This window comes from Strix aluco, chromosome 12, assembly GCF_031877795.1.
Source record: "Strix aluco isolate bStrAlu1 chromosome 12, bStrAlu1.hap1, whole genome shotgun sequence".
NCBI classification, from domain to species: Eukaryota; Metazoa; Chordata; class Aves; order Strigiformes; family Strigidae; genus Strix; species Strix aluco.
Window position 1 is genome coordinate 5,267,608 of NC_133942.1, and position 15,536 is coordinate 5,283,143.

General features: G+C 40.7%; 1 protein-coding gene across 3 annotated transcripts in view; it reads right to left on the bottom strand.

Annotated features, from left to right (window-relative positions):
* NPTN (neuroplastin) overlaps nt 1–15,536 on the bottom strand; it is a 59,039-nt gene that overhangs the window by 14,312 nt on the left and 29,191 nt on the right. For all 3 annotated transcript variants that reach the window (XM_074838026.1, XM_074838025.1, XM_074838024.1), the window contains exons 3-5: nt 13,499–13,667; nt 9,043–9,137; nt 48–181 (exon numbers count right to left, since the gene is read on the bottom strand). In XM_074838026.1, the coding sequence (XP_074694127.1) occupies nt 48–181; nt 9,043–9,137; nt 13,499–13,667 (398 nt within the window). The remainder of the gene's footprint in view (nt 1–47; nt 182–9,042; nt 9,138–13,498; nt 13,668–15,536) is intronic.

The following is a 15,536-nucleotide window of genomic DNA, read 5'->3' on the forward strand; positions in this document are numbered from 1 at the left end:
GGGGGTTTTGGCAGGTTAATACATGCCTGACAACCCAGTTTTCTTACCTCAAATACTCCATTGACCTTCTTGCGCCACACCCACTCAGGATGTGGGAAGCCCACAGACTTGCAGTACATGAGTGCCTCCTGCCCCTCATTTTTATTTTCACTTCGCTTGTGGCCAGTGATGTCAGGAGTAGCTACGAAACAAAAGAAAAAATTCCATGATTACAAGCTGCTCATTAAAAGAGAGAGTCATTTCAAGCTCTGAGAATTTGAACAGAAAATAAGTGACAAGTTCCCTGGAAACTGCTCCTTTCCCACACTGAGCCTATCTTACAGAGGAAAAATTGTGATGCCCACGTCTCTCCAAACGGCATCTCAGCTGAAGATCTGCAAGAATGTCCTTCAGGCTTGGTTTGCCAGATAAACTGACGGACAAGAAGTCTCAACATCAGACTTGAGTCATCTACCAAAAACCCACAAAACTAAGATGGCCCAGCCATTCCCCAGTGCAGGAAGCTGAGAAACATCCACATCTCCCTCCCCACCGCTCAGGAGGCCCCTGCAGCACCCTCCCCGCTTTGAAACAAAGCTGTCAGAGAGCCTGGTTACGACTTGCCCATCGCGTCAGGACTCTGAACTGATGCTGTCTTAACATGAATTTTTGAGAGCTGAATCAAGATATTCTTCCTTGCAGCAAGATGTTAGATTTGGTCCACAGACATGCTGTGACTTGTTACTCTTTATGTTCGTTACTTACGCCTTACAGTGACACTACTCCTGGGTATCTGTAGTGCAGAAGAATCGTTTCGTTTAGCCCGTACACAAATACATAGATTCTAAGGAGGTTTGCAGGTGAAGCTGGGCAACCACAAGCAAAACACAGCCCTGAATATCAGCAGAGATCTTCTGAATCAATTTATCTATAAATAACATCACTGCTGTTTGCCACGTTTGTCACAGGAGCCCATTGCAGCCTAATACTTCATGAGAGATTACGATGGATCAATGGACTATCTGAGCTGAACCTTCACTTAAGCAGATGGCTTTGGTGCCGCAGTGACCACCTTTAAAGCCCATTCGCTTTCTAGCTTGCTAATTATGTCACACATGGCCTGCTGTGTGATCGCAGCACGCTGATCTGTTAATCCAAAATCCAATCTGAGTGCTCCAGGAAGAGACCCCCAGGCACTGGAATTTATTAGAAGGGTCTATTGAAGGAGAGTTCCCTTCATCATTAGTAACCCCTACATACAGATATAAAGAGGGAACACAGGTTTGTGACAGCTTATCTGCAGCTGCAAGCTAGAAGAATTAAGCAAATTTCACAGTTCTGATCAGTCGCAGTGAACAAAACCAAGCAAAACATCTTGTGCAACCAGACAGCATCAGCTGAACCTGTTCTTCCCCAAAATTACATCACAACTCTTTGGGAAAATGTTCGGCAAGTTTAAGTGCTAAAGGAATTATCATATTTCAAAGGCAAGGGCTTTTCAAATACAGAAAGCATCCCACGCCTTACCCCTGCAAGATTCTTTTTGGACAGTAAAGCAGCTGATTGATAATGTTGTTAAGAGGCGGAATTAAAATAAACTTCTGTACAACACAAAAGTCATGGTTGTAAGAATACTTAAGGTACAGTGTTCCTTAGAGTATGTGCGCATTCACCTGAAAAGACACCATCAGGAGAGGCTGATCAACCCAGGCTTTTCTCAAAATGCCTGTGTAAATTCAAACAGGATTTCCAACACACGCGTGAGCTTTGCAGAAGTTCTGACCATTTGCTGTGTCAAGAAACATGCGCTTGCTGCTTACAGAATTATTAACTCTTAAGTTGCATTTTCTGAGGCACGATTTGCTCCAACTCCGGAAGCACCAGAGCTGTCAGTACTCACTGACAAGCTGAACAGATCCTCCACGCTGGACGCTGTGGCAGAGGCCAGTTCTTTAGCAGAGATACTGCCTGCCAGAAATGAAAACTAACTCCAGGACTTCTGGTAGAACACTTAAGGAAGTGATGACGTTTTAAAATTGTAGTATGTTAAGCATGTTCTCTTTTTTTTCTCTCCTGATTTTTAAATAAACATCTTTTCAGCAAGGAGCTGAAAAAGAGCTCATTACCTAAGAAAAATACTCTAATTGTATTATCCCATAAGGAAGAAGGTGAAGGAAGTACTTGATCAAAGTCTGTAAGTATGCAAACAGGCAAATAATGGCTTTTCTAACAATATTCAATATACATGATCATATAGTAAGACCGATGGATGAAGCTAGACAAATGCCAGCTAATTACAAGATGATGCTAACCATAAGCGTGATATATAAGAACAAGGCACTAGAGGTTTTATTTATCTTTAAGAAAACTGACACCTAAACTATATCTTTACACATCAAACATGAAAATACTTCGAGACATAAAACATGAACTGAATGAAGGCGCCAGATCATAACAATTCACTGGTCTTGTGCAAAAAGAAGCTGTCAGGTATAGAAACTGAAGCAAGCTGGAAAGGAAAGAACATTCCATGCTGGCTAAGTGATCACATACTACCTGTGCCTACAAGGGGCAATAATACTTGGAGGAAATTACATTTTCAAGCTGAAGGTCTCCAAGCAGAAAATAAATCCACTTTAAGGTTGAGTGTGCTGCATCACATCTTCAGGATACTAAGCACCAACATGCACCTGCAATGTCCTTTCAAACGATTGTCTGCAGCCTCAAAGAGGAATATAATTTTTATTCCAAAAGATGGTTGTTCAACAAGAATTTAATTTAATCCTGTGAACTACTGAAAGGTGTCATCTCTTCCTTGCTAGGCCCGGAAAGTTCTCTTTTAGGCAGGAGTTAGTAAGCCCAGTGACTTCACTGTGGTTTTTGCTCGAGGATGACACGCAGAGATCTCAGCCAATCTAAGGAAAACGAAAGGCCAGCAGAAGCAGAGCACAAGAGACAGACTTAAGGTGGCAAGGCGACCGTCCCAAAACTGGCACTGACAGGCTGTCAAAAGCAATTGCAAATTACCCCCATTAGGAAAAGAAGAAATAGGATTCATCACCTTAAAGTTGAAGTCCCACACAGTCTCCATCTGTCAGCACTTCGTTTTTCATTGCCATCTACCCAGCAGACAGCGAGTCAAAGTAGAACTTTGCAGGGGAAAAGGGTACAGTAAGTCAGCACTCTGCAGCTGGCCCACTTTTTCTAGAAGGTTGCTGATATGTAGAAAGAAAGAAAGAAAGAGGGAAAGCTTTCTAGGACACCTTAACTTCTACTGCAGGGTGACCTAGTGTTCTCCTACAGCCAAGAGATAATTATATTTCTTTAAGAAGAGGACATGTTCGCCGGGTTATCCAAATGAGAGTGTAAGTGACAAGAATACATTCTGCTCTTTCCTTGCTGGGCAGTTATGCAGCAGCCATTTCCAGCTCTACTAGGACAGGGACTATTTTTATATGCAGTCTGAGGGGAGCACTACATGGAATATTAATATTTCAGGGCATGATGCTAGCCAGTTTCAAGCTATAGCTGAGACATTAATCCAGTACTTATTCTACCAAACTGTTTGACGAGTTGTGTTCAGCTGTACAGACTACAATTAAAATATCACTGTAACTGACCTCAGTCACAGATTTAGCAACAGAGCGATGTTTTCCTGTGAAGCTTTTCAAGTCAAGATTTTTCTTACACCATTCTGCTCCACTGCCAGTAACAGATAAAGCACAGAATGAAGCAGGTTTTGTTCAGAAAGGATTAGGATTTCACTTCAGCTTTCAAGCAGCAGAATCCACATCTCTGTTCAGATACAGTTGGCTGTGGAGACATGGGCACAACATGCTACGTCAGCTCCTACATCAGCAAAATCAAGATAACGTCCCTGATAAAAGAAAGCAAGTTCTTTATTCTTACATTATGAAACAGGAAAACTAAATATTGAAGGTTTGTTTGGAACAGCATATGGGAGAGCAAAAAGAGGCAGGACTAGTTTAAATTAATTGCTACCAAAAAAATAATCAAAATACATACAGATTTAGCCATTCTTGACCTAAGTAAACTTCTGATAAGCATCATTCTTTTGGTAGCTTTAAACTGAATCACAACAGAAAGGGAGTTTGTGCCAGAGTAAACACTGGACCTCCATGCTTCAGGTACCCAACAGGCACAAAATACACTGTGCAGCAACTTTCTGAATGGTGTGCTTTTAATACAGCCCTGAAGAGAGGGGGTTTTGTTCTTGTTACAGGGCATGCAATGTCATTTCTTGATATACAGGAGGTATTCAGCCCTTAATTTCCAGGTGTTTTCAAGATATTTTACTAGCATTACTAAAAAGGAGCAGAAACTAATATGCACGACACCTCTAAACCATGTCCCAGTTAACAAAAACCCTTCAAGTTTTCCCATTAACAGACAAAATTAAAGCAAGGGCAAAAGCACCTAAAAATATTCTTGAACATAAAAACTATTATGTCTTATGGGTGACCTAGTAAAAAGGCTCTGGAAGATTTATTTTTCTGCATTGTAATTCTAATCCATGTCTACCTTTATAGCCTGCGCACAGAGCTAAGTCACCAAAGGTACCGTGAAAAGGGAGAATGTGACATGCATTTTCTGTGTAACGCTTTGGATCAATCTCAGCTGCAGTTGTACTAAGAGAATGCCTGATTTCGTAATTAATTTCTGGTACATCGTTGTGAAACTGCAGCAGAGGTTTCTTAAAACAGCCAGGAGTCAAGAAACCAGTATCTTCTGAGGCTGCTGAAATAACCACTCGTTTTCCAGCATGCTGCTTGGGCTGGAGCCAGAGTGAAAGCGGAAGAGTAACATTCTGAGTGCAGGTATTGCATGTGAAACAAGAGCCTCTGGCTCAGCTGAAGTTAGGGGGTATAATAAGCATTTTTCAAAAGTGGTAAGTTTTACGTCTCTCAGAAGCAGCAAATGGGACTGGTCTGAGCACTTACTATTGGAAAATCAATAGCAACTGGGGAGGATAGAAGAGGAAGGTGCAAAATGAGCCAGGGATGAAGAGGGAAGGAAGTCAGAAGAATCCCCTTGATGACATAATGGCAGAAAGGCCTTATAGGAAGAGGCGTTACAAAGCTCTACTGTCCAGGTGCATGGAAAGAAGGGAGCCTTTGATGGGAAGGCAGGGCAGAGGGAACAGACGCCCTCCATCAGTCACAATTCTTGCACTACTTCCAGGCAGCCAGAGGGAACTGTAAGCATGTTCTTCCCCATCTGGTTCTCACTGCTGCTGCTCTGCACCAGACAATAGTTTGTGGAGTATCAGAAGACAAAAAGACAAACTTGTTTCCTCCTCCTCCTCCTCCCAAGATCTTGATAAGAGTAGAAAGGCTGCAGAGGCAGAATTCTTCAGAGTCGCTCCCCCCCCCCCACCCCCTTTTAATCTTCAAGTTTTCAGAGCTCCAGTATCACAACACAGCAAAAGCACTGCAGGTATTTCCACCGTGTGGCAACAGAGCAATTAAAACAAAGCCTGCTTCCAGACAGGGAGCAGATAGCGCACTGCATCTTGGCTAGTGCCTGGCAGGATCATCACCACTGTTCTGCTGAAAATAACCACATCGTACATCACGAGCTGGTTACCTGCAATGCTCTCAGCTGACTGACTTCACTGCGAAAGCAAAGGGTGGGAGAAGGTCCCTATTTCAAGGCTGAATCTTCCCAATATCAGCATTTGCTCAGCCTGTTGTTTCAGGCTTAGAGCTGCACTCACACAGTGCCCCTAACAGCTCTGAGAATTTGAGCAAGAATATTCGAAGTCTCCACCAGACACTTCATCCAAAAGCCGACTGTATGAGGGAAGCCAGACTTATGCCATTCCTGGGAATTCCCCGAGACTGACATTAAAACCCCAGTATTTTCAACTGCTGTCATACTACTGCCACGCTAGTAATTTTTTTACCAATAAAATCTGCTTTAAATATGCAAGCACACCTAGCAATTCTAACAGCGATGCTCATGTTTCTGCATTTTTATCTTCTTACATAGCACATGTAGAGAAATAGGCAACATTACATAAAAGGCAAATGGCACTGGTATATCCTGGATTACATCTGCTGCGAGGCATTTGTTAAAGTTGTTCACAAGTTGTCAGAAAGTCACTATTTTGGTCCACAAGCATTTTCATATTCAGAACCATCTTTTCTATGTGCATCAGCAGTTAAAAATTGCAATATAATTACAATTAGGAATTAAGCAGTTACATTTGTGCACAATTGCTTAACCACAAATAGTGTGACAGGCCACATGTGCAGGTAAACATTAAATTAGGGCAGCTGCATGGTCAGACAAGATTCATGCATCACCGATACATCACATATTCCTTGATTAACAACTAGGTAACATCTCTACGCATGAAGTAGTATCAAAAAATCTGTTTGCTTTGAGAACTAGAACTGCTTTGGCAGAACGTGTTGGGTATTTACACCAAACTGCAGGAATCGCAGAGAATGCCTTCCTTTGCAAAGTAAAAAAAAAAGCATGTGTAGTCTTTGCAACTAGTATGGATATTATTCAGACATTTACATCCAAGAAAATATATGCGATACCAACACAAGTTTAGCTATATGGCTCTTCCAGGAGCAGTAACTCAAATGAATAGTTTGATCAGAATGGATTTATGTACAGCACTAGGACTGCAAGGAGACCGCAAAGTTCTAACTTGTGCTTTAAATGCAGTCCCAAGTTATTACTACATAAGTTTCCAAGTAACAGGAGTTAGATAGGAAAGCCTCTTTTCAGTTCCAATTTGCTTTGCAGAAGACTTGACAAGGTACTTCCCACTCTAGACAACCCCTGGTACTCCTCTCTGCCGAGGAGGAATCCGAGGCCCATCAGCCACTCCGGTGATGCTGTAAGGAGGAGCTGGAGAATTACTCCAGGGTTACTGAGCCCTGGAACTGCGACTGCTGCTGAGCAAGCTGCGGGTCTAACACCTCCCAAGAGTGGTGCTGGAGTCATTAACTTTTAACTGATGACTACTCCTTTGTATTTATATGTAAAATACCTGTGAAAAGTTGTTAGTAGAATTAGTTATTGTTCTCCCTCCGCCCTTTGTGCCAGTACTTCAGATGTATTGGCTTTTCTTTCTACAATGTTAAATCCCAGGTCTCTGTAAATCTCTCTGCCAAGTTCTCTTGGTGTCCCGCCCGGCACCAGACAGCAGAGAAGCCCTAAACCAGACTTTTCTAAAAGGCTTTTTGAGAGATTATACAGCGCTGGAAAAGGTCTTAATCTATTACCAAAGTTAAATTTCCTGTCTCTGGAAGTGGTTTGTCACCCGAAGCAGCCTAGAGAAGGTAGAAAGTACTTAAAATCTTCATTAAGATAATATTAGAAGATTTAGCAGATACAGCATAAGAGCAGGATGCAAAAAAAGCCCTTCAAACCAGGAAAAAACCCGCACCTATGTGCCTTGAACACGCAGAAGACAATCTCACCAGAAGTACAACCCAAGTTTGAATTCAATTTGCTGTAAGCAAGGCAGTAATTATTTTTAGAGGTGCAGTCAGATTTTTTTTATCCTAGGCCAACAGGAACTTGTGGTGCATTTGCATGAGCACATATTTTAGATTTCCTTTTTCCTTGCAGAGATAGCTTCTGCACCAGATCTGGTTAAATACTGGATATATTTTGATCGGTTGTTTTATGCAAGATCATTGAACAAACCTTTTAAATCGGCACAGGAAATCAGCAAGCTTTTCTTGGTACAAAATCAGTCAGGATGATTATTTATACGGCAAAATTTCTCTTCCCCAGGAAACTCTTTGTAAGGTTCAAAAGATGCTGCTTTCCAGAGAGGGAAGATGGCATTCAGGATAATACTGTGCATTTGCCATTTCACACAGACTGCTGAATTACTCCCACTTCCTCACTTCGGATTCAGGAACCTGACCATGCAGTGTTCAGTGAGGCACCAGAAATCCCCCGGGAAGAGGTCAGCTTTCAGCTTTTGCTAAACATCTGTGGTTCTTAATTTAAACAGTAATGATCACAATATAGATCAGCTTAGGCTGCATCACTGTGCAGGGATGCTAAGAAATAGTGTGAAGCATCCTCCTTCCCATGCTTGTAAGACTTTCTAATGCTTTTTTTGCGTGTGAACTCACTTGCCTTCGACTAGCAAAGCTGCTAGAACGCATCAATTCTGTCTTACTGCAGCACATAAGGGGCAAACCACGGCTACTGCAGAGCAGTGGGTCAGTGATTTCCACAGTTATTCAATGAACAAAAAAAACTGTACTGTAGGAGCAGTTTGACACCGTATAAAACCCCATCATCCTCACTTTACCTCTATGTTGTACATCTAACTGAAATAATGTTCTTTTGTTCAACAACTACAGTAAAACTCGGTGCACATCTTTCACATTTTGCAGCTTCTACCCATGATTTTAGGGTCCAAAAGATGTCAGAAGGCTACCAACATGCACAATACATAAAAAAAGTGCATGAAAACCTGAAAAGTGTAGAAAACCCCAATCTGGTGCAGAGCATCTGTCCTAACCATAACCCAGGCTTTCCTGACAACTGAAATAGTCTCTGCAGACAAAACACAGTTCCAAGCTGCCATGCTTGAGATACTGGTTCTTACTTTTTTCCTGTTCAGAACATACAAATTCAACGTACACTGAATACATTCAGATGGCCTCATCTGCTGTGAAACAGGGAGGAAACCACAGCTGTCTTTGCATGAGCACAGACATATTCTACAGCAATCTTCATCCTGCTGGACAGGCATGTTCTCTCGTGGCAGACAGATTTACCAAAGGAGCGCAGAAGCATGTGCTAGAAGGTGTTTTAGCACCCTCTGTACAGATCACAAGTGCAAAGGTCATACTCCTGTATCTGTGAGATCTTTCCCCTCAACTGGGTGCAAGACTTCCCCTGAAATTATAACCAAGGATTGGACACAGGCTCTATTTCATGAGGAAAGGCCTCTTGAGTTAACTCTCTTGTACAGACACTGAGCGAGATGGCAGAGGCAGTGAAAGCACTTCACTTTCAGGGAGAGGAAACAAAAACAAAACAAAAAAAGAGTACCTCTCACTTCTATAGTGGCGTTGGCTATAGGAGAGTTTGAAAACACAAACACGCACAAGTATTCCCCTGACTCTTCTGCTCTGGGCTTCAAAATCCTGCAGACAGGGAGAGAACACATGAGCCGTGTTAAGTACTGTGTTAACAACCAAAAATGAGCAGGCTAGGAATTTATTTTTCCCCCCCATACTTTAATCTTTTAACTGAATTTGCAGCTATTACTTGTTAATTCAAGGTATGTTGTACAGACGTACCTACTTGAAATAAAGGATGTTGTTTGCCTAGAAGAAGGGTGAGCTCTACCCTGGAAAGTCAGTACCAATTTAGCTGAGGAAGCTGCATTTAGTTTAAAAGCAAAGAAGGAGCCTGACACCTGTTAATTAGGCACTACCGTTAGTTTGGTGTAAATCATCCACTAGCCTATTAGGCAGATATCCCCTCCCATTGAGGGAGGAAGGGGATTTGTATGTACTAACCGCATTGGAAAAACCATACATGGCCAATTGGAAAGACAGACTACAAATACAATCAAGGCTGACACTGTCATCTCATAAGCCGTTTTCTTTTTTTCATAACAAATAGGAGACTGGTCCATTAACAGTCTTCTCCGATTCAGACTGGATGTGGAAAATCTGCAAAAGCTGGTCAACTCATGAAGGAAGACACCACATAGGAAACTGCTGCTACTTAAAATTAGCAAAGACTAATGCATTAACAACCAGTAAAGGGAAAAACAGATGCAAGCCAGCCAGAAGAAAATCAGAGCTGCAACAAATGCAAAAAAACCCCAAAACAGAAACAACAAAACCCACACAAAACAAAAACCCAGCACCAAAACGAATTTACATTTGAGATGGTGCTAACTTCAAGTCCACCAGCTTTTGCTGTACTTTGAAAAGCTTTTGGATACAAATGACTTAAAAGCTCTACACACAAGTTCTTCAGATATTCACCTACAAAAGACATCTTAGACTAGAGAAGCATAGGATGATGTGACGCAGAATTTAGGTCTCCACACAGCACAGAATAAGGTAGAGTTCTCCCCATTCCCCCCTCCCTTTACTGAAAGGCTTCTTGGCTTCTTTATTTTTTTAAACACATAAAGTAAACAGCATGCAGATGAACAGAAAGCCTGCAGAAGAGCACTGTAATAAAATAATTTAATTACACATGGAAACTGCTTAGACACGTGGAAAAAGCTGCTGTTTAGCACTATACTTTGAGTCAAGTCTTCAGTGTGTTTACAGCACTTACTTTCCAGAGTCGCTGGTGAAAGTCCAAAGTTAGTTATAAAGTTAATGTCTGTCAGATAATATACCCACTTTTCAGAGTTAAAATTAAAGATTATCCTAATGACAGAAAGAATGATCATTTAGTATCAAACAGCAAAGCGATAACTGTGTTTAAGCTGTAGGCAGGTAAAGTATCCTCAGGAGTAACTCAGCAACCCTGAAGCCTGCCGACACTGCTGGCAAAGGTGCAGTCCTGGCCTAGCTGCAATGGGCCAGCCCCACCTAACTAAGCATTACTTAGCATTACTAAGCTGTCCTAAGACCCTGCAATAGTGAGGGAAGGCAGAGAATACCCAAATCTCAGTTCACAGTATTTAGGACCTTGACAGTTAAATAATCATACTCTGATCACTGCTTTTTACCCACTACAGTCAATGCTTAAAAGAGAGGGGGGAAAGACAGACATTGTATTCTTTCAGTTCTACGTAAGCTGCTTTTAAAAGTGTGAAACTATGGCAGCCTCTACTAGAGTATTATTACTATAAATCATTAAAGCAAGTGTAAGTTGATACAGCTGCAGTTTTATAGACAAACAAGCACCCAAAACAAGTTTGCTCAGCCAACAAGTTCCCTCAGTCCTGTGGTTTTAGGAAGAGCCCAACACTTTGAGGATGCAGACTTTTCAGCAGATGCAAAACCACCCAAAACCCCATTTTCTTCAATTTAGCTCAGTAACCTGCTACTCAACTCTGAATTAACTGATGAAGAATTCAGGAAGAAATCACTACTTTTCTCTTCCAAACTATGAATGTAGATCAGGGGACAGGTCTCCAGAATGAAAGCACAGGATGGCCAGAACCACTTCCAGGCACTTTCTGCTTGTAAAAGAATAAACTACAAATAATTCTTGCCTATTTTTAATTAAAATGGTGAACTAAAGACCTATACTTAACTCTGAGCTTTCTGACTATAGCTGCCTTCCAGCAAGAGCAGCTACATCAAGTCTTAATGAAGAATTAGGAAAGATATGTTAAATTTCTAATGTTGTCTGAAGCAGGATTTTTAAGGTATGTAGTTTAACTTACAAATTCTGAAGTTTTCTGAATGGTAAACAACACTGAACTTTAGCGAACTAACTACATTTCACTAGCAAAACACGACATCTTGAAATATTTTTTATTTAAGAAAAATCAGTAGAATGCAAAAGATTAATCAATCATGTAAAAAAATGCTGAACTTAAATAACCTCTTTTAGCTACAACTATGCTGACATTGCTTTCACGAATTTGGTATTTCTGGATCTAAAAAATAAAATAAAATAAAATAACCAAATCAAGCTAGAAGTTAATGAACAGATCAAATGCAGCGTGACCACATGCAACAAAGAAATGCCACAGGAAGTCTGAAACCACAAGATACAACAAAGCAGATTATAAATGAGCAGGAATTTGAGGTCTACATTGCAAATACAAGTTTTCCCAAATTCTCAAGCTGTCCTGTGATTGCACCATGCTCTATCAATCCTTCATTCCCTGGGAACAAAGTGATGGTCTTACAGTCTGCCCACCTTACTTCTTCCTTCTCCAGGATGTTAAAACTGAAAGCAAATTTAATTCTTCCTTTACTGAGGAATCTGAAAGGAAAAATCTAACCTAGCTTGGAACATGTTATAGAGAAGTCAGCCTCAATACGGTAATCTTGATGCGAGATACCTTCTGTACCACTCAAGCTGGTGATTTTGGATAAGAGTGCTCATCAAGTTAATTGCTAGATAAGAAAGCAGAGCCTTAAAACACAGATCCAGCATGAAACATTGTACTGAGGAAATAACAGGATGTAATTATGGAACTAATTTAGACTATTATTTTTAACTGCAAAACTGAACAGATAAAACAAAGCGAGCTAAAGTGGAAAACAAAAAGGAAAAACTTGAACACCTCTTTATCAGAATCAAACACAACTTCCATAGTCCTGCGAATAAAAGGATGCTTTGCTAAGGAAACGAAAACCTTCAGTATTTCTTAACCCTGTGCCAGTAAGCAACATTAGTGCGGTAAAGAGCCCACGGTGCTCTGCTAGAGACAGAAAAAAGGCAGTTGAGTGTGTAGGTGTGTTTCCTTGCTTTAGAGCAGAGACAAGGCACAGTAAACCAGATGCACTATAATATAGTGGGCCTTGCCCAGGCATAAGCACCTCTTTTTGACATAACAGCTGAGTAAGAGGGTTAGAAGTGGTCTAATGTCTCCAAAGAGTAAGTTCTCACTGGTGTTGTTAAAGACATTCCTTAAGTGATCTTTATCTTAGCTTAACACTGAAAGGAAAGTTGTATTTGCTATCCATGCTGGCATCAAGAGAAGAAAATGGAAGGGGGAAAAAAACGAAACAAGAAAATTACACATACAAAACAGATCTTCATATGCTCTCATCAACTCCATGGCAAGAAAGCCCCATTTCAGGAATACAGAAACCCTCAAAGGATTTCTGTTCAATGCAAGCTACAGTGAAACAAAAGAGGTGGCTGTATACGTTCTGTTCTCCTTCACACCCTTAGATGGAAGGTAGAAACAAGCCAGAGCATGCGTACGTGGAACAGATTAATGCTGAACATGTGGATGTACTGACAAATAAGAAGCACAAGTGATACAGCTGTACTGGCTTAATCAAGATTTGGTGTAATTTCATAGTAGTGGTCTGACAACTCATCGGTAACAACTCAGACAACACTGTCTTTCATCTCCCAAGGCCAGAAAATGACTAAACCAAGTGATTTCAGTGATTTATGTTCTGCATTTCCTTGCACAATAAAAATGCACAGCTGCAGATCCATCCTTATGTAGACATAAGCAAGACAGAGACTGCACAATATACTCAGAGGAAAAGAAGACTAGACTATGTGCCTGTGCCTATGTCCATACATCATGCATACTCTAGAGAAGAACTAAATGAGTTTAGATTGAAAAGAGAAGTTTACAGTATGTTTTTGTTGACATTATGTTTACATGAGCTAGCTGGGACAAATGTAGACAACAATTTTTCCAGAATTGTTCTTCTAACATTATTATAAGTGTACTTTTTGTACACTAACGCAGATTAACTCACTTTGTCTGACCACTGTGAAGCTGAACCAGGGACCCTGGAGTCCCAACATCCCATCTATTCCAAAGTAGTGTGCCTACCAAGTTTGTCATTCTCCAGTGTAACATGAAGATTATTCCGAAGAAACTTACTTGTATTCTGTAGTGTTTGAAGATTTTCTAGTGCCAGGGATCTCCTCTCCGTTCTTCACCCAGTAGCTGGCAGAAAGGGGGCTGGGACTTGTGGTGAGGTTACACTGCAATGTGACAGCAGGACTGTACAGATGAATGACTACATCCTCACTGGCATTGATCCTGGGCTCTGAAACGAAGGACGCATTAAATAGCAACAAATCTTCACTGGCAATTTTGCCACGCTAGTCTAAAATTCAAAGGGGAATCGGGAAGGGAAAAAGACTACACAAGGAATGTCACCGCACTAATTTGGGATACATCAAGAAAGTCACAGTAAAACAGCTGACCACTAGTGAAGGCAACACCTTATGGATCAACACCCCTATATGGAAAAAAGAGATTTAGTTTAGATTGTTCACTTTAATATTTAACATCACTACAGATTTCTGTGTAACACCATTAATCATCTTTTACACACTACTGACCATAATATGGGAAAACGCTCGTCCTGTGACTATACATAAGAGATCAGCTGGTCCTTCAGAAGCAACTTCTTTCTGGCTATTACTTGGTTCCTCTACTTACATTGAGGTTTAAAACAAACCCATTTTTCTATATAAAACAGCCCTCAAAGTTAGACAGTCTTCTGAATAGAATCTGTGGACTTCCCCCTACAAAAAGACTAATGTCTACCTAAGGAAAATACCCTGTGCACACAAGATATTCCAAATAACACAACTTTTCTGATGTCTGAAATTCAAGCAAGCACCCAGTGTGAATAAGGCACAAATCTGATGAAGAATGGCTGAAAGGAGTCCTTAATGCTTAACGATAAGAAGTAAGAATATACACCAAGTTAAAATTAGAGTCAGGAACTATTTTGTTTCTAAAGTAACCTTAAACATAAACATTTATGAAGAAAAAAAAAAGTGAGCCTCATTGCATAAACAGACCACAAGAGTTACATACTTTGCTGGTTGCATTAGGAACTAAACCAAGGCTGTTTCACTTTACAATCTTACCTGGTAATATCAGATTCACATTTTTTCGGGGAAAGCCCTTCAGAAGTCATAAGATTAGTATGAGGGCACTGTCCTTACATTTGATAACCATGTATTCTTAAGATCGTGCAGACAGCTATTACTCTCTAACAAAAAAGGCTGATGAATTTTTAGAATAGTCAGAGACAAGTTTCTTCCCAAACTTGGAAAAAGAGACCTTTCTATTGAAGGTCTCATGGCTCACAGCTGGTTTCAAGTGTTCTGAAAAAAAAAAAAAAACAAAACAAAAAAAACACCAACAAAAAAAGAAAAAAAACCCCACCAAAACAAAACCCAACAAACCCTAACACAGGATGACAGAGCTTAAAGGAAATTTAAGAAATCTTGCTCTTAGTCTTCCAAAAATATCCTCATTTAGTATTGGCTATAGTTACAGCTTGAACTAAAGGCCACTACTATAGCAGTAAATGCTGCTCTGTGTCCTCTGTCTTTGATGCATTCCCTTCCTTTAAAGGGTGAAATGAATTCCAAAGCAGCTGTTGCCAGCTGCTCATTTCACCAACCACGCTCCTACAGCACCAACCTCTGAGCACAAGGGCTGCCTCCTCTGCATTCTGGTCGGTGGCAAAGGGCAGGAGGGTGAGGAAGTCACTCAGTAATGAATGTCTTTTGTGATTTTTGCCAAGTCAGCGAAGGATTTTTTTAATCCTCTATATTTTGTTATGCTCTGTGGTAACATATTTGCAATATAGTCATATCCATGCAGTCTTTTGGATATTTATCTGCAAAGCACTTGGACACAAATTATGAAACAGAAGAGAAGAAGTGGAAAATACCATCAGAAACGTTGCATTTTTCACTAGATAAAACATTAACCTATCCAATAGTGCAGTATTTAAATTACTGCCCAGAGAGGTAGGGACAAAAAATATCTACCCACTAATGACCTGACAAAGCCATTTGACTCCTGTATATCCTTTCCCCCTTTCTTCAGCAGGCTGGCTACATAGCTTCTTTTCACAGCTATTTAAAACTAGGACTATCATTTAACTGCA